The 23961-nt window shown below is 40.0% G+C and overlaps 1 protein-coding gene across 1 annotated transcript in view; it reads right to left on the bottom strand.

The window, feature by feature from the left end:
* Positions 1-23961, bottom strand: part of COL3A1 (collagen type III alpha 1 chain) — a 175016-nt gene that overhangs the window by 60057 nt on the left and 90998 nt on the right. The window contains exons 7-17 of the mRNA XM_029605981.1: positions 22927-22980; positions 21354-21407; positions 17815-17868; positions 16733-16786; positions 13121-13174; positions 11060-11104; positions 10868-10921; positions 10503-10547; positions 7410-7463; positions 3046-3144; positions 2242-2286 (exon numbers count right to left, since the gene is read on the bottom strand). Of these exons, the coding sequence (XP_029461841.1) occupies positions 2242-2286; positions 3046-3144; positions 7410-7463; positions 10503-10547; positions 10868-10921; positions 11060-11104; positions 13121-13174; positions 16733-16786; positions 17815-17868; positions 21354-21407; positions 22927-22980 (612 nt within the window). The remainder of the gene's footprint in view (positions 1-2241; positions 2287-3045; positions 3145-7409; positions 7464-10502; positions 10548-10867; positions 10922-11059; positions 11105-13120; positions 13175-16732; positions 16787-17814; positions 17869-21353; positions 21408-22926; positions 22981-23961) is intronic.

The following is a 23961-nucleotide window of genomic DNA, read 5'->3' as shown; positions in this document are numbered from 1 at the left end:
TTTAGATTTTCCCCAAACATGCTGGAGAAGCAATTAAATTTCTACCTCGAATCTGGGGAAAGTTTGCTCTAGATTTGGCAATTTATTTATTAAGGAATTTATATCCCAAAAATCCAGTTCAATTGAGAAGCAAGGCAAGACACATTGAACACAAATGATGACAAGAAGATGCATATTATAAAATCAAATAAAAAAACTAAAACAAATGGTGAGCTAAAATCAATCAATAAAAGCTTGTGGAACTAAAAAAAAGCTTTGATTCAAAAATTTTGTACATTCCATAAGGTGAGGTTCAACTGGTAAAGAATTCCAGAAGATAGGGAAGTCCGATCCCTTGTCTTAGATAAGCGTACAGATCGAAGAGGGGTACCTCAAGGAGACCTCTCTGTTAAGGTTGTAAAGGGTGTGTGGGATTGTAAATACGCAGCATGTGATTAATCCATGGAAGGAAATAAATATGTAAAATTTACTGCAGATATTCATATCGGAATGTTACATAAAAAAAAATTTGTTGAACTAATCTTACGAACCTGTGAAATTCTTACAGGTTTGTCAAATTAGTATAGAAATGTTTTCGAAGAGTTCACACATACATTCTTAAAAAAAAACCAACAAAAAAACATAATCCCTCTTAAGAGAATTTATATTCTTGTTCAACAATATGTGATTAAAGACATCATAGAAATGTATGGCTATGCATTTGTTTAAAATAACTGCATAAAACACAATGAATGACTAGATGTTTGGTTTGGTTTGTTACAACCATACTGAAAAGTAAGTCATTCCAAAATATCCAAACTTTTTTGCATATTTTATTTTGGCAAATAATGTGTGCTATTAGCAAATAGCACACACTATTTGCCAAAAATTTTTTTAAAACCCCCAAACACTGCTCTCCTGTGCCATCCAGTCACCTCAGTCCCCTCAGCTCTTATGCAAGAGTCTCTATATCAAAAAATAGGCAGAAGCAGGCCCCAGTTGCTCCTGCCTCATGGCTCCTACTAAAAAAAATGTGCTGGCCAGTTCTGAGACTGGCACCATTTTGTATAACAGCCATAAAACATATTGTCACCAGTCTCAGAGCTAGCTAGTGGCATTTTTTAACCAGGAGCCACAGGGTAGGACTGGCTGGGAATAACTCCTGCCCATTTCTGCTATGGAGACATCTGTGGAAGGAATAAACAGGGGTGGTGGGGAATCAGGGGCTGCGGAGGCCATGGGGAGGAGTGTGCATTTCTCTTCTTTTTTTAATTTAATGTTTATTTTGCTTTAGAAATGGAATTGAATCAAAATAAGGATTACATGAACTGAATATCTAAGTTAAAAAAAAAAACTATTTGGCAACTTTTCCCTGAGAATTAGTTCTGTTTCATTATAATAAAATCAGATAGGCTGTGAAGAAATAGTGTGACAAGTGCCAGCTCCCATGAGTTTCTAGGGAAGGGACAGAAAACAAAAATGTCCATAAAAAAAACTAACTTTCCATTGGAAAGCACAAGGAGAATTAGAAAGGACTATCTACCTGTGACGCCAGTCAGGCACTGGAACAAAATACCTAGGAAAGTGGTAGAATCTCCATCCTAGAAGGTCTTTAGAGATAGGATGGTTTAAGTACCGTGGGTCCTACCTGGAGGCAGGTGGGCTAGATGACTTCTCCAGGTCCCTTCTAGCCCTAACTTGGAATGATTCTATGTAAACAACATGGAGGCCAGCCAAACTTACTCCTCTTTTCTGGAATAAATCTATTCAGGGTAGGGCCTTGGTGACCTGAATAAAGCTGCATATCAGAGGTAGTAGGGGGGGGGGGAGAGAGGAAGAGTCACCAGTTGTGCGTGGGAGTGGAGAGCGTACAGCTTGATAATGAAGAGCACAGCTTGGTCACACCGCCTGCACACCACAAATAGTATTTCTTGTTCTTTACAAATAACTTTTTGAGAGCATGAAAACACACCTTACAGCAACCATTGTTCACTTTTAGACCAGCAGATACCAGGTAAAATGCAATATTTAACTGCTAACCTCTTGTAAACCAAAATTGCCAGAATTGAATTGACACGAAGGTTTTCAATATCTATCAGCTGCTAAATTTTGCAGCAAGATCTCATTTTTCTGGCATTTTATTTGAAAGATTTTCTAAATATCTAAACAGATTCTAATAAAATCTAAAAAATACCTTCAAATAATACATTTAATACTACAGAAGTCAGCTTTCGCTCACTAGCTGAGGTATGGAATACTTACAACTTCTCCCTTGCCACCTGGTGATCCATCTCTGCCAGAGGGACCCTGGAAATCATTATAGAACAGTAATAAACATGCCATGTTTTATAACTATTAAGTATTAGTACACTGTTAGACATCATCGGCCGAAATTTCAAAGCCCAGATTGCGTAAAATCTGGAAGTTGTGTGCATGGCCGGGCCTTGCGAGTGCCGAGCGCATTTTAGAAACTGCCCAGCCATGCACGTATTTCCCAGTACATGCAGACGTGCCGGGCTATGCAAAAGTGGCAGGCCAGGGATCGGGGTCTAGGTGGGGCAGGGGCTGACCAGGACAGCAGCCATTAGGCCCTGTCCCGAGGAAGCGCGCTAGCAGCCGAATGGCGCATGGAAGTTACTTCTCCAAAGGAGCAGTAAGTATTAAAACAAAAAAATTTGGCCTAGCTATGTAGGTGTTAGGGGTCAGGGAGGAGAGGAGAGGGGAAAAGGTAGGAAGTGTAGTTAGGGGAATAGGGAAGTTCCTTCCAAGTCCACTCCTTAAATGGAGCGGATTGGTAGGTAACTGGGAAACCCCTACTTGCGTCGCCAGGCGTATTTTTTTTTAAATCTCCCCCGTTGTGCACGGGAGAGGCCACCCACCCTCACATGCACACAAGGACATTAAAATCCGGCGCCCATGTACGCATGGGAATCGTATTTTATAATATGCGCATGCTGATGCACGCATGTTATTAAATAGCCACATCCATGTGCCTGCACTGGGAACCGTGCACACATGGATGCCCATGCATTTTTTCGAAAATCAACTCCTATATTTGCTACCTACAGGAGGTCCAACAGCACCAGCATGACCTTGAGGACCAGGTTCTCCTCTTGAACCCGGGGATCCATCAGAGCCTTTGGAACCAGGAGAACCAGGTTCACCCTAAGCAGAAAAAAACATATTATCAGTGCAATCAAAATAACAATAGTAAAGGTAATACATTTCTTCATTTTTCAATAGAACATTTTAAAACATAGAGGGGTAGATTTTATAAAAAAAAAGCGCGCGTGTAATATACATAGTGGGGCGGATTTTAAAAGGCCTGCGCGCGCCGGCGAGCCTATTTTGCATAGGCTGCCAGCGTGCGTAAAGCCCCGAGACGTGCGTAAGTCCCGGGGCTTTCGAAAAGGGGCGGGAGGGGGCGTGTCCGGGGGCGTTCCCGAAATGACACGGCATTTCGGGGGTGTGCCATGGCGTTTCGGGGGCGGGCCCGGGGGCATGGCGCTGGCCCGGGGGCATGGTCGAGGCCTCCGGACCAGCCCCGGGACGCGCATAAGTCCCGGGGCTTCCTGTTGGGGGCGTGGCGGGGGCGTGGCGTGGCGGGATGACACAGTGTTTAGGGGACGGGGTGCGGCGTTTCGGGGGCGGCGACGTGGGCATGGTTTCAGGGGCGTGGTCGCGGCCTCCGGAACAGCCCCCGGGACCGGACCACGGAGCGGGGCAGCTTTCAGCAGGGGTAACTTTGCCAACAAAGGTAAGGGGGGGGTTTAGATAGGGCCGGGGGGGTGGGTTAGGTAGGGGAAGGGAGGGGAAGGTGGGGGGAGGGCGAAGGAAAGTTCCCTCCGAGGCCGCTCCAAAATCGGAGCGGCCTCGGAGGGAATGGAGGCAGACTGCACGGCTCGGCGCGCGCAGGCTGCCGATTTTGTGTAGCCTTGCGTGCGCCAACCCCGGATTTTATAAGATACGCGTGGCTACGCGCGTATCTTATAAAATCCAGCGTACTTTTGTTCGCGCCTGCTGCGCGAACAAAAGTACGCGCTCGCGTATCTTTTGAAGATCTACCTCAATATTTTGAAGTCTATCCGGTATTTAATTGGAAGTCAATGCAGGGAAATTAGAACTGGAGTTATATGCAATAATCAATATTAGGAAAAATCAATAGTTGAAGTACAGTTCTGAAATCGGATTGAGTTAGGAGTGGTTTTAGACATCTGAGAATCAAGAGTTTATTGTATCTGTCTTTGATTTTTGTAGAAATGTGTTCCTGAGGTTCAATTCACTATCTACAATTATGCCAAGGTCTCGAGCATGAGTTACAAGCTCTATTTCGGTCTGTGAATCTTCTAATTTCAATATGGGTAGTTTGGTAGGAAGCGATTTCCTTTCTAAAATGATAATTTTGGTTTTATTGACATTAAGAATAAGTTTCATGTGAGTTAATAGTTTTTTGAATATAGATAGATACATAGTGGTCATTTTAAATGCACTTTCAATTGAATTTTGAATTGGTATCAGGAACTGAATGTCGTCAGCTTAGATATAGTGTGTAAGTCCTAGCCCAGCTAATAAATGGCAGAGGTAAAAAGTAAATATTAAATAAGGTGGCAGATAAAGAGGAGCCTTGAGGGACTCCGGATTCTAGGTTTATTTTGTCGGAAATGGAATTCTTAATTTTGACTTGAAATGAACGATTGGCAAGGTAGGATGAAAACCAATGTAATGTAGTGTCAGATAAACCAATTTCAGATAGGCTGTCAAGTAGAATAGCATGGTTAACAGCGTCGAAGGCTGCAGATAGGTCTAATAAGACTAGTAAATAGTTTTGACTGTTGTTGAATCCTCTAAGAACAGTATCAGAAAGCGCAAATAATAATGTTTCTGTGCTAAGGTATTTTCTGAAGCCAAACTGGGAGGGGTTTAAAGTAGTCAGCTTAACTAGTCAATGCACAATTATCCTTATCTTAGTGATCTCATTGAATCCTCAGAATTATTTGAGCATCAAAATGACATTATCAAATGAAACAGTATTCTCATAATTAAGATAGGTTTATTTAATTTCATTTATTTGAGGTATTTAATACCATGATGCCATATAAATGTGTCAAATCTAAAACCTATTACTCTTAGAAGCCTAGAAAAAAATAATGGGTATTGAATTAACACCAGTCTTTATTCTTTAATATTGAAGGGGCTGATATGCTAACCTGCACATTTTTTCACAGATGAGGACCTACAAGCATAAAAATTCTCTAAATCTCCCAAAATGCTAGCATTTCAGGCTTTTGCACATTTTTACTTGCTTAGGATCCATTTGCAAAAACATTCACAATGTTACACCTTTGCAGGTAGTAAACTTTCATGCATAATCGGCTTCATGCAAACATGTATTCAGATTCAGAATTAATGAGCTGCTGTGTTGTAATATCATGTAAAGCAGCTCAATAATTCAGAATTCAGTAAAAATTGGCTCACTAAGATGCCATTGCAAGTATACTTTATACTTTTATTGTTATCTTTTTCAGCTGTAGGTACGGTAAATTTGTGATGAAAGTTTGCTACGAAATTCAATGCATCTGTGATAAACTTTTGCAAAAATGGTCACTAACCCATGGGAAATCAAATACTGTCTTGCAATGATTTAGATTCTATCTTAGAGTCCAACCACAGTGAGTAGCTGTGTGCTGTCATAAGTCTAAGACCTGAGAACTTACATGCAATGTGCCATAAGGATCAATATTGCCACCTTACGAGTTCAGTCATTTTGTAGGATTCTTTAGAAAAGGGCTTTTCATGTCATCTGTTCACTGATATTCAGATTATGTGCAAGGATGGTTCCAAATATTGAAAATAAACTCAGCAAATCTGATGCTCTCTATTTGAGGAACTCACAACTAGATACAGATTATTCGATAAAGATTGAAAGGTTTTTACTACTATGATCCAGGAAGATAAGGAATGTATGCATTTGTCTGGACTCTGGGCTGATCATGAGAGAGTAAGTGTTAGCCAACATTTGAACAGCTTTTTTTCTATTTATAGATTATTAGGCAGTTACAACTGTATCTCTCACAAAACAACCAGGCTTAGTGTTATCTAGAATATATTATGGATAAATGCCATCTAAGGCATCTATACTGGATTGCTACCACAACAATTGCGATGTTTGCAAATCATTCAAAATATGGCCTCATGTATAGCTGGTGGCCTGAAAGCAAAGGATATTGAAGACTGAATGAAGTTAAAGTGATCATGTTTGCATTTAAGGCATTGAATGATCTGGGACTTCCCTATCTATGGGATAACCTGGTGAAGGAAGAATAGTCTAATGGTTCGAGCAGTGGGCAAAAAACCAGCGTTCAAATCCCACCACCACCTTTGTGACCCTGAGCAAGTCACTTTACCCTCTGTTGTCTCAGGTACAAATTTAAATTGTAAGCCCTCTGTAGTCAGGGAAATACTTATATAGTACCTGAAAGTAATCTGCTGAAAAGCAGAATATACATTTAAAGAAAAGAATTGCGTACTTAAGTGCTATTTACAATCAGCACAGAGGGATAGTCTCAGAGATAGTGGATGCAAGGCTGGAAAGAGAATGTAAAAGGGCCTTCTCTATAATCGTCCTTTGGCTTTGGAATAGTTTACCTGACATACTGAGATTTCAGAAAAATTACGTATTGTTCAGGAAGCAGATAAATCATGGCTTTTCTATTAGGCCTTCCCAGAGCATAGCTAGAGGGCAGAGTTGTTGAGAATTTTCCAATAGGTGGAAAGCCATTTAGTAATATTACTTTGACAATAAAGGAGGTTTAGACTGGTTGGAAGGAAAATTGGGGATGAGTGAGTTACCCAAGTGGAGACTGTTGTGGGTCTGTTGTAGAAAAATGATAAGAGATTGAGGATATTAATTTTAACTATGTTTTATTAGATTGTGTTGAGATTTGGTTTTAAATTCTGTGATTATATAAGTTTGAAATTTTGTAATCTATGCTGGATTTGTGCTGTGAAATGCTTGCACTTTTATTTGTAATAGATTTGTTTGTAAAGTTCCTTGAGTTGACCGTAGACAAGGTGATTCTAAAGTTCCCATTAATTAATAAATAAGAAGAAAGTCGTTCTGTGAAATCCAATATTTTGATTTCATTTTATCTCTTGATTAGGGGCAAAAAAAAAATCTCAACTTGAAATGAGATATGGATTTTAATATCATACATTTTTACTTTGCCTTCCTATGTAATATATTGTATTTACTCTAACCCCCCCCCCCCACTGACTTTATATTTTTATAATTAAAATTGTGTTGTGTACTGAGATGATTTATGACGTAAGATCGCCTTCTCATTTTGGTTCTCAGTTTCTTAAACATTCTCTTTCTTAGATTATTTTATGTTAAAAAAAAACATAAGTAATTAAAAAATAACTTCAAATACCTTATGGCCTGGGCCACCAGGGAATCCTGCAGTACCAGGAGGACCAGGAGGGCCCTTAAATAAACAAGGAAGATTATTAATGGAAGAAAGAGTGGTTCAACATAAAAAGCATGCCGTTATTACCACAAAAAATACAAATTCCCTTAAAATTATATTTGTAATGAGCACAAACGTTTCATGCAATAATAATGACATTCATCACATTTCAAAATCTAACCAGGATCCAAATGTACTTTGTATTTTAAGATTTCCTAAATGTATATGCAGCCACGTTTGATGTAACTGGCGGACAGAAAATATTCAAAGCGGTAAGGGGAGAATGAGTAATGCCATCATTATTAATATTTAATTATAGCCTGGGAAATTGTAGTTTGAGGAAATAAAATGACTTGGAGACTGAATGAGGTAATTTGAACAAGGAATTTGCATCAGTTATTCAAATCTCTAACCAGTAGAGCAGTAATTCCCATGTCTGCTCCTCATGAGTATATCGCTAACTTTAGGCCTAATTTCAAGCACGCCTAGAGTAATATGGCTAACAGGCCTAGATTCATTAGAATAACACATATAATAAGGAAAAGAGGCATGGCTATGATACTTTAGAGTTACCACATGCTTTGTATAGGTATTTTATTGCAATGTGCATAGTTTTACTTCAGAAGCAGCAAAGTGAGGCGGGAGAGAGACAGAGACAGAGACTCTTTTTAAGTCTCTCATAGTAGTCAACTATTTATACCACTATAGGAGGGTAATCTAGTAACTTGAGGTGAGGTTTTGGGGGTGGTCTAGGGTATTGGGGCCAGTTTTACATGCACAGTCAGACGTATGAACAGCACAGTACACATCAGTGAAGACTGGATGTGATTTGGAAAGAAGGAAGATACACAAAGATGAGATTTCTACAATGTTCTCTTGCCCTAGATTGATGTATCATTCTCTACCTGGGTACTCTTAGGCTAGGGCAAGAGAATATTGTAGAAATCTCATCTTTGTGTATCTTTCTTCATTCCAAATCACTTCCAGTATTCACTATGCTGTTCTTACTTGTGACTGTGCATGCAAAACTGGTCCCAAAACCTTAGTCTACCACCAAAACCTCACCTGGAGTTACTAGATGAGTTACTAGATTATCCTCCTATAGTAGTATATATAGATGACAATTATGTGTGCCACCCCAGAGGTTCTCTGTCTGTCTGTCTGTCTGTCTGTCTCTCTCTCTTGCTTTCTTTCTCCCTCCCTCCCTCTCCCTCTCCCCCACCCACCCACTTCAGGCATACCACATAGCTTAACACCAGGTAAATGGTGCAGTTATTTCTAGTGTTAAAAAAACATGCATTATGCTTTGTTAATGCCCCTCATTTTCATAAACGCCTCCCCTTTGAATAAATTTTGAAAATTTGCATTTGCGTCATGCAATGGGATAAATAACACGTGTTATGACGTTATTGTGGGCATAAGGGCCCTAATGCTCGTGATAACAGCCTAACACATTTTGATGAATGACCCTGTTAGCTAGATAACGCTGAATATTTGTCTTTACCTGACTAGGTTAGATGGATAGCTATCTCTGCACAGAATGCCCCTGCTCCACCCCCAACTTTTCCTGCTAACTTTATAGCTGAATAAAAAGTTAGCCAGATAAGTAACAGTCATTGAGCATGGCTGAGTATTCAAATGGCACAATTTGTCTAGCTAAGTCCAAACTTAGGACAAATAGTGCTAAATATTGGGCTCATTATTATTATTATTGCTATTATACCAATCGCACCTGAAAATTTGAATGCAATTGATTTGTTACTATACTATGTAATACTCTATGCAGTTTTATTAATTTAATACTTTATATGAAATAACATTAAAATGTGATGCTTATTTTAATCTGCAGTACATACACTGAGCAATGCTGAAATCATAATTCTAGCATATTGATTATTATTTCCCTTGATTAGTAAATCAAATCAAAAATTTGCAGGCAGACAATATTCATAGACTATACTATGTTAATCGCATTTAATATTGATCTTATACATTTGTGGGAGTAATTTTCAAAAACATTAATGCTCACAAAACCTGGTTTTATGCAAGACACATGCGTACTCTTACATGAACTGAGCAGAGGCATTTCTGGAGGCAGAGCTGTGGCACAATTGGCAGTTACACACATACACTTTTTAATTTTAAACAGTAATCGCAGAAGTGTATACACACGTTATATCCTCTGTAATGGAGGTGTAACTTTATGGAACTGAATCTCCATGCATATCTGGCCAATTACCCACTAATTTTCAAAGCGAACTTATATGAATAATTCTCTTTAAAAATGTGATAAAGTTTGGGTATAGGATGAACATTGAATTTTACCATTATATGGGATCTTAGAAGCTTATTTTCCCCGGGGGGCAATTTTGAATAACCTGTACAGATGCAGGGTCTGTGGATAGTTTTGTATCTACAGACCTCAAAGCTCAGGGTTGCTCAAACCAGTCCTTGGGCCCTCCCAGCCAGTCAAGTGTTCGGGATATCCTTAATCAATATGCAGATAAATATTTGCATTCATAGGAGATAGTGCATGCAAATAAATCTCATGAATATTCATTAGATATAGCCTAAAAACCTGACTGGCTGGAGGAGGGGGCCCAAGGCCCAATTTGAGCATCCCTGACATAGCTACATTTTAAAGAAAAACCACATGAGTAATTTCCTTTGAAAACAGGCTACTAGCAAGGTCTGTCAGTAAAAAACCTCTCATACTGCCCTAAAGTGCAATTATTCAGATCGGCAATATCTGTGCTTCAGTTGTGCCACTTAAAATGAGATGCACAGATTTCAAAATTAAATCTACAAATATATTTTACCATTCTCAACTCATCTCCACTCCTGTGGGCAAGGCAAGCTATCTTTGTTGCACCTAAATGTATCTAGTAGTGAAGGATGCATTCTTCACCCCGAGATTTTTAGCTGGCTAACTCAGGATTAGCCATTTAGACTGCTTTGAAAATCAACGTCCCCATGAGTTTTTCTCTTGTGACTTAGAAAGACTGTACATAACTTATTGGCAGGCAAATAAAAGCCAAATATTTAGGAGCTTCTTACAGATTGACCAGATGACCCAGGAGCACCATCATTACCACGGGAACCCTACGGAGAAAGAGATAACTGTCAAAGTAAGTAATATTTATTCATTTGTAATATATACATCTTCATAATCCTACTCTGCTATGTAAAATAAAATACCCCCAAAACACTTTTCTATTCTGTGGTTTTATTTGGGCATCATACATATTAACTCCAAAGCTCAAAAACAACTGAGACTTGTGGAAATGAACCAGTAGTTGAAAGACATGGTTAATCAACTTGATATTTAGCATTTTTACTGCAGTTTAAGGTTTTTGAAAATATACTTCTCTGTTGTAATTACTATATGTTAATTCCCCGATATTCTAGATACTTTCACTTACAGCAGGACCAGGACCACCAGGGCGGCCTCTCTCTCCAGGTTGACCTCTTGGACCCTATAACACATAAAATATTTAATTAGATTAGATCAGCTATAGAGAGATGTTAAATTAATTTTATTTCATAAACTTCATCTAACTTTCCAGAATCTATAGTAAAGTTGTTTTAATAATATTATTGAAATCCTTAATTACCATTGATCCAGGTGATCCATTAGCTCCAGGAGTACCAGCTTCACCCTGTTATATGAAAAAAAAATGCTATATTAGGGGAGGAAAGAACAGCTGAATGAGGAAGGACAAACTATTTAAAGGTGTTCTGCATTGGACCTGACAGTTTTCTCCTGATGTCGCTACAGTATTCCCAAAGATATCCTCCCTCTCCTAACTTTGTCAAACTCTTTGACAAATTCTCCTGATTTTATCATTAACATGCTTTGCAACATCATTGGCACGGAAGAATTAATATCCATATCACTATTACCACTATTACCACAGAAGTCCATAGTTCTTTGATTGTTTACCTGCAGATTCAGGTAACACAGCAGCCTCTTAACTTACTGAATGCCGTATTTATATTATTTGTTTCTTCCATTCTGATCTATCTTCCTTTCTCCTACTCTTTTTACCTTCTCTCCAATTTCCTGCCTACTTGCTTTAGAAGTCTCAAGATCTCTGTAACTCAAGTGGTTGGTTTCTTTCTTTTCAATTTAAGCAGGTTTTCCTGAACAATCTTAATTGTTCCAAATTTCTATTCTGCACTAATACCTTTACATCTATAGACTCAAAATGAAAAAAAAAAAAAACCCAGTTGACAATGAACCTAAAACCTCTAACAATCTATCATCTTCCCACAAAATGGCAAATTAAGTGGCACTGAAGCTTGAATGATATCAGGCAATGGTCTAACCAAAGGACAAACATAATACCTAGGTCTGCAGTCTATAAATTGAGGATCTCATTTCATTAAACAAAAACTAGATCTAATGCCTGACCTGCTGAGTGGGTAGGAATATCCTTCAACTGCTTGAAACCTATGATCTCCATGCTCACCATAAAAGTGCAATTATGTGTTGTAGATCCTAAATCTGCCCCAGACTTCTTTTGGAGGGTGGGGTTATAAATATTTTTAAATAAATAAAAAATAAATAAATATTAGACTGAAATCTCCTAAACCTAGTTTGTAATGCCACCTGCTTTATTAAATTTAAAAAAATCTTCTAATTGGTTATTAGCTCTAGATGATGCTTAATAGAGCAGAATTATTTTCTATGACCTTATGCTATCCAACCATACAACAAAATGGCCTGAAGCTGGCACCATTTGGTTGTATGGCCATACAACATACAAATAATAGAATGGTGTCAGCCTCAGAGCTGGCTGGTGCCATTTTAAGAACATAAGAACATGCCATACTGGGTCAGACCAAGGGTCCATCAAGCCCAGCATCCTGTTTCCAACAGTGGCCAATCCAGGCCATAAGAACCTGGCAATTACCCCAAAACTAAGTTTATTCCTTGTTACTGTTGCAAGTAATAGCAGTGGCTATTTTCCAAGTCAACTTAATTAATAGCAGGTAATGGACTTCTCCTCCAAGAACTTATCCAATCCTTTTTTAAACACAGCTTTACTAACTGCACTAACTACATCCTCTGGCAACAAATTCCAGAGTTTAATTGTGCGTTGAGTGAAAAAGAACTTTCTCCGATTAGTTTTAAATGTGCCACATGCTAACTTCATGGAGTGCCCCCTTATCCTTCTATTATCTGACAATGAAACAATGGACTTGAAAGGATATGAGCAACTAAACATAGCTCCTGCATATTTTGACTTGTTTGACCCAAACGTATTGTGTAAGATCATACACCAAGGGAGAGTTGGAAGATAGGAGAAGGGCTGGGGGAGTGTTTAACTTTTGTATTTCAGCTGCACCAAGGGGAGGAGGAGATGTTGCAGTGGGGGAATGGGAATTCAGCCACTTTGCTTCGTTTTATGTATTATTTTCTGTTCATTTTAATTAAAAGAAAAAAATATAATAACATCAAATGAAACAGAAAATGAATAAATAAAAAACAACTCAACGAAATACATTTTTTTCACATGCATATCCCTAGTCTTGTCTAATTGTATAGAAGAACCCGGATGAGTCACAGTTGACTTGGTCACTATACATAACTCATATAGGATCAGTATACAATTAACTATAATTAGTTGATCCAATCTGTGCAGTTTACAAAAGCAGTACATTGGTTTTACCTTCAAGCCAGAAGCACCTGTATCACCTTTAGCACCATCTCTTCCATCAAAACCCTGCATAAATCAAAAGCAACATATTGGATGCGGAAATCTAAGAGAAGTAGTGAGAATTGTTGATCCACAGATGTATATTATTTAGTATGTCTTCCATGTTGAAATGATGTTGGGATTACTTGCATTCTATTCCCTAGTTCATTTTCCTGTTCTGCAATATTTCATGTGCTAAAATGAAGTGATGTTTTTATAATAATAGTTAATTTACCATATGTTATATAAATAAACATATATATATATTATCATTTACCATATAAATTATATTATATAAATTTACCATATGTTATATAAATAAACGTATATATATATATTATAATTTCAATATATATATATATATATTATCATTTCTTGTTAGCATCTTGTTGTCAGGATTACTAACTGCTGTCCATTCCATTATCAGGTATTTTAGGATCTGTGCATGTTATTTGTTTATATTTTGCTTTTTTCAATTAAGGTGAAACAAACCAACTACTGCATGTACCATAAGATTTTTCCCAATTTGTGTTTATTAGGAAAAGAATCTTTGTATATTGGGCTCAAATGCTTAATTAAAATTTAGTTTTTAGCTACATAGTATTTAAATTAATATGTGGTTGGACTGATGTTAAGTCTTTCAAAGTGATCCAAAATGTACTTCTAGCACATAGGTATCATTCACTAGTCATTGCTACTAAAATCAGAATTTTAAATCAAATGTTTTCCTCATGAATTACTTCTTAATAGCAGGAAATTTAAAATAAAAAAAACACTACCAATAAAAAAACATATTGATAGAAGACATATCAGTGTTTTATATTCCTTTAACGTGGGAGTCATGTTTGGCAGCTACAAAGGAGAAACTACCAGGTCTCTTATGCAACTATTTGCATGGCTGGTGGCACCTTCTAGACCAGCAAATGTACTAAGGCATAAACCTTTGAAGAAAAGAATCCACTTCATCATATGTGAACTCTTGTCTTCAGATGCCTATGCCTCAAACTATTAGAGAGTGATATTCAAAAAATGCCAAACACCTTGCCTAGGTGCTTCAGTTTTAGTTGCACAACATTAGGAAAATTTCAGCCAAACTTAGGGGGCCTAAATTTTACTATGAAAATTCAGCTAACTGAGGTACCTACATTTTGATCTGCCATTTATTTCCTAAATTTAGGTAGCTAGGATATCAGCAGCAAGCTTCTAACTTTGTTCCATGACCTAACTCTGCCCATTGTTCCACCCAATATTTAGGGGCCTAAATTTAGGTGCTTGTAAAAATAGGTGCCAAAATTTAGAGGCTCAGCAGGGCCACATTTTTGTTTATGCAGATGTAACAGCCTATCTCCTTAAGGGCTAGATTTTCTATCGGCGCACAGCTTACTGAATTCCATAGTAACCGGGGTGGGGGGCGGGCCTGTGAAAGCTGGGAGCGATTGCACCACCGCGGTGTTATCGCTGCCAGCTTTCGCACCCAATAGCGCCACCGTGAAAGGTGGAGCTATTGGGTGTGCTACTGGCGGCGATAACGGGTCTTACCTTATTGCCGCCAGCAAAGTTACCGTCACGTCCGCCCCGACACTGACCTGACTCCTCCTCTTCCGATCCCGACTCCGCCCCGACTCTGCCCCATGAAGCTATCGCACGTGAAAAGTCCCTTTTTGCGTGCGATACCGATAGAAAATGACCCCCTAAGTTAGGAACCTAGCTCTTACAAATTTCCAACCCTTTGTTTATAAGATGCCACCATTCTCTGGGATGCTTTTTTCTACTACAGGCTCTCATGGCTACCATCTCTGGAAGGTTCATTGCTATTTTCACAGGAAATGTCAAATATACCTGACACGGTTCTTGGGTAGGCAGACCCTTCTTATATTTATATTTATATTTATATCTGATCTACAAAGGGGAGGATAAATTATCACAGTGGTTTCCACTGGTATAGTTAATACTGTTGTCTTTGCACCACTTTGAAAATCACCCCCTAAGACAGTAACTTTTAAACAGCCACACGGGCGTACATGTACGTGCTTATGGCAGGAATAGACTCAGCCATTTTATAATATACGCATGTACAATTGTGTATGGTATAAAATCGACAGTACATGTGTACATGTGCGCAATTTTGAATGGATGCATGCTTATGCATGCAAATGCTGGCTTTACTGCATAAGTGGAGGGATTTTTTTAGATATGCGCAGCGACACAATTACCAGTTTCCCCAGTCCATTCCCAGTTCACCCAGGTAAAGGCTTCCGACTTCCTAACGCCCCTTAATTAACTTTCCTCCATTTTACCCTATTAGCCCGGACCTTCAAACCCCGCTGACTAGTCCAGATTTTTTTATTTTAAAACTTACATAGCAGTAGGGACCCTGGTGCACAAATACTTATGTGCATATTTCAAAAGAGCTACCCAGAATGCCCATGTTCTGCCCAGATCAGGCCCACACCCTGCCCCTTTTCTGCACTTTTTGATTTGAGTGTGTACCGGGAGATACATGCGTTCTTGGGCACTTCTTAAAATACACGCCGTGGGGCAGATTTCCAAAAAATATGTGAGCGCGTACTTTTGTTCGCACACCAGGTGCAAGCAAGAGTACGCCGGATTTTAATGGATACGCGTGTAGCCACGCGTATCTTTTAAAATCTGGGGTCGGCGCGTGCAAGGCTGCGCAAAATCGGCAGCCTGCATGCCCGAGCCATGCAGCCTGCCTCCATTCCGTCCACCCCCCCACCTTCCCCTCCCTTCCCCTACCTAACCCACCCCCCAGCCCTATCTAAACCCTCCCCTACCTTTGTTTTAAAAGTTACGCCTGCCCGAGGCAAGCGTAACTCGCGCACGTCAGCCGCGTGATTCCCCGGCCCAGGAGCAGTTTCGAAGGCCTCGGCCACGCCCCTGAAATGCCCCGGGCCGGAACCACGCCCATGGACCCGCCCCCGGATGACGCACCGCCGCAACACGTCCCCGACACGCCCCCCTCAGGAAAGCCACTGGACTTACACGTGTCCCGGAGCTTGCGCGTGCTGCCGAGCCTATTCAATATAGGCTCGGTGCGCGCAGGGAGAACTTGGGGCAGGTATTTGGGGGGTTACACGCGTATCTTACGCGTGTACCCCTTTGAAAATCTGCTCCTGTGTGCGCTGGCCTGAGACAACGTGAGTATCTCCTGGATTTGGTGTGCATAGGGTTTTTCAAATTCACCTTTAAGCTAGGGGCATTTCGAGGGCATAACTGGGAGGAGTTATGTTAGCCAGCATATTCCAATATTCAAAGATAACCAGCTAACCTACCTGCCTAAGGCTGGTTGGGCCAAAGAGCTGTCTTAAAGTTAGTGACCTAAATTAAAGATAGCTGTTTATATTTAACATTGTGGCTGAGTTGCTCGCCAGACTAACAGAATATATATATACCTTTTTATAATTACGTAATATTTCAGTGTTCGTATCAGCTGAACATATAATGCCTTTGCAGTTTCAAAGTTTTAAAGTGATCAGCACTTTTAAATATAAACAACTGTAAATATGATTAAAAGTTAATAAAAGATAAAGCAAAAACTTTTGCACATTATAAAATGGTACTCACTCTGTGACCTTTAATGCCAGGGAATCCAGCCATCCCAGGAGGACCTTTAGCACCCTAAAAATTAAGAAACAGAATTCATTCTTAATGAGAACAATATAGTAATTTTTGTTCATAAACACACACAAGTTATTTATTTTCTGAATGGGCAGCTAAGGCTGGTCCAGAGTTGCCCGGTACAATGTGAGGTCCTAGCTCCCGGTTTCTCTCAGCACCACCCTCTTCCGTCTCCCTTTCCGCTCCTCTTGTGGAAGCTTATTGACTATAGGTGGGCATGGGAGGGGTGGGGTGGACAGACAGAGAGAGGATGGTTGGCTGGATTGGGGTAAGAGAGGAATTAGATATAGGTTGTGTCCTCTGGTCTTTGTTCTCTTGTTGAACCACACAGTGGTAATTTCGTTGCTGGTTGGCTCAGTGGGGCAGGGGATCAAGAGAACCGGGGTTGCCAGAATTGTGTATATAATATTTAGTAGAGGGGAGGGATCCTCCCCATCTCCTTTGCCACTCTGAGGATTGCCCCAACCAGCCTCCTTTTTTCTTTGGCATGTTGCATTGTGTTGTATTGTTTGTAGTTTTATTTATCATTTGGTCTGTTTGTCTTTCCAAAGCCATTTCAACTGACCATTTATGTTGTAATTGACTGGGTAACGTCTGGGTGTGGGCAGCTTGCTGGTTGCAGTTGGTGCCATATGCATGATGAGAAGCTTTTGAATGCCTACAGGTCAGCTTGGCCTGGGGGCAGCATATCTTGCTGGGGATGTGTTCGTTAGACTACCAGGACAGGCTTTTCTGGGTGGGGAATGTGGAGGAATGAGACACTGAGATGTTGTACTTTTGCTTTGCTTGGTTACTATCGTATGATAATAAAACTCTGGCTTTTGGCCACCAAAACTAGTCTGTGTTCTGTTAGCATTGGTGCTTTAATTAAGATGTGAGAGGATGCAGTATGAGCCAGATGTTCTGGGATGCCAATATTATTCAAATCATTGTTATGCTAAACAGTATTATTGTATTTGTTAAGTAAAAATATATTCATCTTTCCAGTTTGGTAAGCCCTGTTTGCCTTACTCTTTGAATTGACTTACCACTGCACCAGGCATACCACGCTCACCAGGTCTTCCAGGTCTTCCATTTTCACCCTGTCTCAAAAAAAATAAATCAATATTTTACTTCTTAATACTAATAACAATGGCAAGGCAGGGACAGATAAGATATTTTTCAGCTCATAAACTAAATGGTTCTGCAAATCTAAACAGGCTTTATCTTATTGGTAATTTATCCTCTCTAATATTTTTGACAAAGGAATCTTCGTGAGTTCTCTTTGGTATAAGGTAGGCCTGGCCAACTCCAGTCCTCAAGAATCACAAACAGGTTTGGTTTTCAAGATAACCTCAATGAAAATGCATGTGGTAGATTTGCATGTACTGCCTCCATTGTATTAAATGTATCTCATAATATTAATTGTGGGTATCCTGAAAACCAGGCCTTTTTGTAGCTCTTGAAGAGGATGCTTTAGCCCAAGGAAAGGATTTTGAGGAGGACCCAGCTGAGTCAATAATCCTCCCTCAGTTCCCCTTGTAGAGCTACAGGTGCCAGGCTTTATCAACATCAAGTGGAGAGGAGGGAAGAAAGCATGACTGACTATGTTTTGTTGGTCTCTTCCTGACTTCAACAGATCTTTTTAATAGGTATAGATTATTTGAAAGGAGTCTCTCTAATTGTACCCACCAAAGAACTTTCTCTTACTTTTGGGACAAGATTTGTTTACAAATAACTTTGGAAGTCTTTTTCATTTGCCCATGTTAATTTTCTTGAACTAAAGTAAATTTATTTTTCAGTGGCTCTAAATAACTTCTGCTATAGTTCAAAGAAATTAATTGTATATCGTGTATATCATTTTTAGACTTAGGTGCCTTTTAAGTGGATCAAAATACAGTTAACCCACCTAAATCAGTCAATATTCGGGTAGGTGGATTTTAAGCCACCTGAAAGTATGTGAATACTTTTGTGATTCATATAGTTTTGACTGCTTAGAAATAAGGGAATCTGGGGATGTTTTAGAGGCTTGTTGGGTAATCATGTGCATTCTATGTGCATGGAAATATTTTTCATAAAGAAAATCATTTATTTATTTATTTCAGCACCTCAAAGTAGATTACATTCAGGCACTGTAGGTCTTTCCCTGTCCCCAGAGTGCTTATAATCTATGGGCCTCATTTATTAAACATTTTTCCCATAGACACAGAATGGGAAAAAAGCCTTAGGAAATCAGGCCATAAGTTTGTACCCGAGGCAATGGAGAGTAAAGTGACTTGCCCATGGTCACAAGGTGCGGCAGTGGGAATGTCGTTTGGGGTTTATGTTATTATGTTTCTTTCATTTATGCTGCTTGTGTCATTTCCATTAAAATCAATGGGGAAAGCTAGGGATGTGAAGCGTATTTCTGACAATTGAAAATATCGTATGATATTTTCAAAGTTGTCAGAAATCGGGGGCTCCCCGAAACCGATAGGAAAACCCCACGAAATTGTTCGTGGGGTTCTCTTATCGTTTTGGGGGAGGGCGGGAAAAATGGCACACAAAAACAATCCCTAAACCCACCCGACCCTTTAAAACATCTCCCTTAGCTTCCTCTACCCTCCCGACCCTCCCCCCAAACGTTTTAAAATTACCTGGTGGTCCAGTGGGGGTCCCGGAGCGATCTCCCGCTCTCGGGCCATCAGCTGGAACTAATAAAAATGGCGCCGATGGCCCTTTGCCCTTACCATGTGACAGGGTATCCATGCCATTGGCCGGCCCCTGTCACATGGTAAGGGCAAAGGGCCATCGGCGCCATTTTTATTAGTGGCAGCCGACGGCCCGAGAGCGGGAGATCACTCCCAGGACCACCACTATACCACCAGGTAATTTAAAACGTTTTGGGGGGGGGGGGGGCGGGAGGGTGGGGGAAGCTAAGGGTGCTGTTTTGAAGGGTCGGGGTGGGTTTTTTGTTTATCGGCTCGGGCGCAGCTGATAAAAAAAAACCCGATCGGGCCGCATGAAAAAAAATTCACAATGTGAATCGGAACCGGAATCAGAACCGATTCCGGTTCCGATTCACATCTATAGGGAAAGCAATGAACATGCTATTTTTGTCTATAATATTGTCGTTTGCAATTCAATTTTTATGAAACTAGCTGACATTTAAAGGTCCCTCTTTACAAACCTCTGTCAACAATAAATGACAGTCAGAGTAAACAGCAGGGGCAGAGTGAATGAAGCTGGCATAGATTACCTATGGGAGAAGGCAGCAGCAGCAGAAGCAATGATATCACAAGGCAACAGGAGAGGGGTAGAACAGCAGAATCAGAGGTAATAGTGTCCCAAGGCACTGAGAGAGAGGCAGAGCAGCAGCAGCAGAGGTAGCAACACTCCAAGTTACCAAAAGTGGGGCATGGCTACCCACCCCCTCAAGCACTGAGAGATGAACAGGGCAGCAACAGCAGAGGTATGAATACCCTACCCCCCATCCTAAGGCACTGAGTGAGAGCTGATCAAACAGCAGAGGTAACATTGAGGAAACTGGCATGGGCTAACTTTGGGGCAAAGCAATAGCAGCAGTGACACCAAACTCTAAGGCACTGAGAGAGGAGCAGAGCAGGAGGAGCAGATGCAAGTTGGCAACCTTTGCTATTATTTTCAGAATAAGTATATAATTCCATTACTAGAGAATTGATATAGGTTGATCAAAAATCTGTGATCCACAAACCTCCAGGTTAATGATATGCAAATCAATCTGTTCAATCTGACTTTGATTTGGAAATTACAACATGTGGATCAAGGTTTGTTGCTCACAGTACCTGGTTTGATTTCCAGATAATCAGAAGGAATTTTGCATGACTAATTTGCTGAATGGAAGACCATTTCTGTTGCTTAGAGTAGATGTGTGCCAAGCGCAAGATTGTGAGGGCAAAATCAACATTTATACAGTGGAAGAGCTCCTGGTAAAATTTCAGATACTAGTTCATACTGAAGCCAAATAAACAACCAAGAGCTCTGATGTAGGCTCACATTTCATTCAGCAATCCATAGTTCCAAACATAAAAGATCAGGAATTATGTATGCCAGTTTTAATGGACTGGAGGTTGAAATAAGAGTCATCCTGACTCTTTCTGAGTTGTATTTCACCCGCTTCAACAACATGAACTGATATTTCTGATTCACAGACCATAATTCCTGAACATTTCTTGCTAAGTAATTCACACTTTTCTTTTCTATTATAATTCTACCCAGGGATTTGTAGATGATAGTCTGTGATTCCCAGTTCATGGTTTGAAGGAAGGATCTATTTAATACAGAACAACCTAATCTGCAGAATCCACAGCAGCCAGATTCAATGCAGTTCGGCGAATAATTTTGCAGCAAATCTGCTTCAGCTTGTTGGGTTTTCTCCAGCTTTGCTGTGATGTTTTAATTAACTTCCCCAGCAAATCTGAGGAAAAATGTGGTATATTAAGATCAATAAACTAAATTAGGCTAAATGAAACCAATGAAAAGATATGCTACATCAGAAATGAACAAATAGCAGTGTAACATTGCATTTGTTCTTTTCCTTCCCAGCTGCATCTTAGAGTCAAGTACTTACATCTTTTCCAGCTGGTCCGATTGGGCCTAAGAGTCCTGCTGGACCTGGAGGACCCTGAAAGGAAAACCAAAGATCTATATTAAGGTCTTGCAATATTTTTGGCACATTGCCATTGCATCATATCAAAATATGATAGAGGGATTTACAATGTTGACAAAAATGTAATTGCCCAATATACCATTGAAAAATACCTTTCTTTCACACTGAAAGTTTTCCAACCCAGCTCTATAATGGTCACGTGACGACAGTAACTTTAACACTGGCGCGCGGGCGCATCATGTGTGCACGTTTGAGGCTCTCATCCAGAGACGCGTCCGTTTTATAACATACGTGCGTAGATGTGTGCATGGTATGAAATAGCCTAGATGCACGCACATGAATGCACAATTTTATAAGGGACACGCGCCGACACCACAGCTCATTTTCCCAGTTTGTTTCCAGCTTTCCTAGTTAAGAGATAGGACTTAGAAACCCCCCTAGTTTAGTAGCCTTCCTTTCCTCCTGTTAGCCCCAACCCTTAAAACCCTACTGACTAGCCTAGACGTTTTCGCTTTATTATTTACACGCCATCCATAGCAGTAGTAAAGTTTTGCAGCAGGGGACCCCAGCGTGCATTTGTGCGCATAAATACTTCTGTGCAGATTTCAGGTTAAAGTCATGGAACGTCCATGCCCCGCCCAGGCCCCGCCCAGGCCCTGTTGGACTTTTTCATTTGTGTGCATAACAGGAGATAAACATATTCATGGGCGGTTTTAAAAATCCGCTTGGCGTACGCCAGCCCAAAATACTCGCATATCTCCCAGTTTTGGTGCGAGCCAGGCTTTTAGAATTCACATTTAAGTAGTGTAGTTTTAAGACTAAAATCACAAGGTAAAATAATCATGGCCCCTAAATTTTACCTGACCCTGAGATTAGTGACACTGTCTTCATTTGTCAGCAGAGCCTCCCTTCAGGTGGGATCATCCACTAGTTGCCCTTGTAGAGCATCCATGACTATACCACCCACATGATTTTGCAGCAGTTAGGCTCCAAGACACATTTGATAGAACCTACAAGCCTGTTTTCTGCTTTCCTTGCCATCCTGGTGATGCCTCCCACCACATCTAAATAAGCCCTCTTTCCCGGTGATGGAGGGATATGTAATACTCCCATGTACATAGAAATTCTCTCAGAATTTTCCAGGGCAACTCATAGTAATTCATTTTCTCCCTGTTTTATCTTTATTTCTAGTGGCTATTATTATATTCTTAACATAAAGAGCTATTCCTTAGCTTTCATCCTCTTTAGAAAACTACAAGATATTGTCAAAAGAATTCCTAGATGTTATCCTAAAATGACCATTGATAATCACATTATATTTGTACTAGGCCTTAACATAAATTCTGTAGTTATAGCTTTTTTTTCATTATAGTCAGCTATACCATTTCTACTATGTTTAACTAGTCTAAATGGATACATTTTCAGTATATATTCAACAATTATTAAGGCTACGGTTTATGCTATAGTAGTATATTTGCAATATTTGGAACTGAGTTTATCATTGAACTTTTGGTATTTACAAGATGGTACTTACAGGAGGGCCAGCTTGTCCAGGTTCTCCAGGGTTACCTTGGTATCCATGAGACCCCTAAAGAGTAAAATATCACAAAGGTTTCTGTTTACAAAGTATTTTCCCCAGTATGAAGTATGTACTCCAAGAGTCCTAAAAACATTAATCATGAATTCATAATATTTTACATACAAAAATACACATAACAGAATGTGTGTGTACCTGAACTGTTAAGTTCAAACTTTCAGTAATTACAAATCATTAGCCAATTAGCATACCAATGATGCAAGTATTAATATCTCCTCAGGAAAGATGGGAAAAACGTACTTCTTGATTTTCACATTTACTGAGTGGTGTTCCGATGACTGCAGATGGAGGCAGGAACTCCATTTTGGTTTCTGGATCTGTCTGCAGCATTCAACACTATGGATTATCATTTACTGTTGTTATTGAGAATTAAGGAGTTTGGAATGGAAGGGTTAGTTTGGGAATGGTTAAGGTCATTCCTGGAGATTGGACTCAATCTGTCTGTTGGGGGGGGGGGGGGGGAATTTGATAGTTCTCACTGCAGTGGAATGGGGTGTACCTCTGGGGTCAGTACTCTTGCCCTTACTATTTAATATTTATTTGAATCCTCTTATTCCTATTTTAGGGAGTTCAAAGTTGATTGTCATTTATATTAGGGATGTGCAGACAAAAAGTTTATGTTCATAAGTCCATAAGTCGAAAAGGGGGGTCAATTTCGGTCAATATGGACATATGGAGAATTCCATAAGTTGAGTCTATGTCCATACGTGCACCGGTTCCCTAAATAAAAATTTAAACCCCTCACCCTCCTTAATCCCCCCCCAAGACTTACCAAAATTCCCTGGTGGTCCAGCGGGGAGTCAGGAAGCCATTCCTCTATTCCTTTGCGAGGAGCACGTGACGTCCGCGTCACGTCGAAGTGACGCGGCCGTCACGTGGTCCACCACGGTTCTGCTCCCGGACCCCTCGTTGGACACAAACGGAACTTTTGGCCAGCTTGGGGAGTTTTGGTAAGTCTTGGGGGGGATTAAG

The sequence above is a fragment of the Rhinatrema bivittatum genome, chromosome 6, assembly GCF_901001135.1.
Source record: "Rhinatrema bivittatum chromosome 6, aRhiBiv1.1, whole genome shotgun sequence".
Lineage (NCBI taxonomy): Eukaryota > Metazoa > Chordata > Amphibia > Gymnophiona > Rhinatrematidae > Rhinatrema > Rhinatrema bivittatum.
This window is presented reverse-complemented; position numbering and strand designations above follow the sequence as displayed.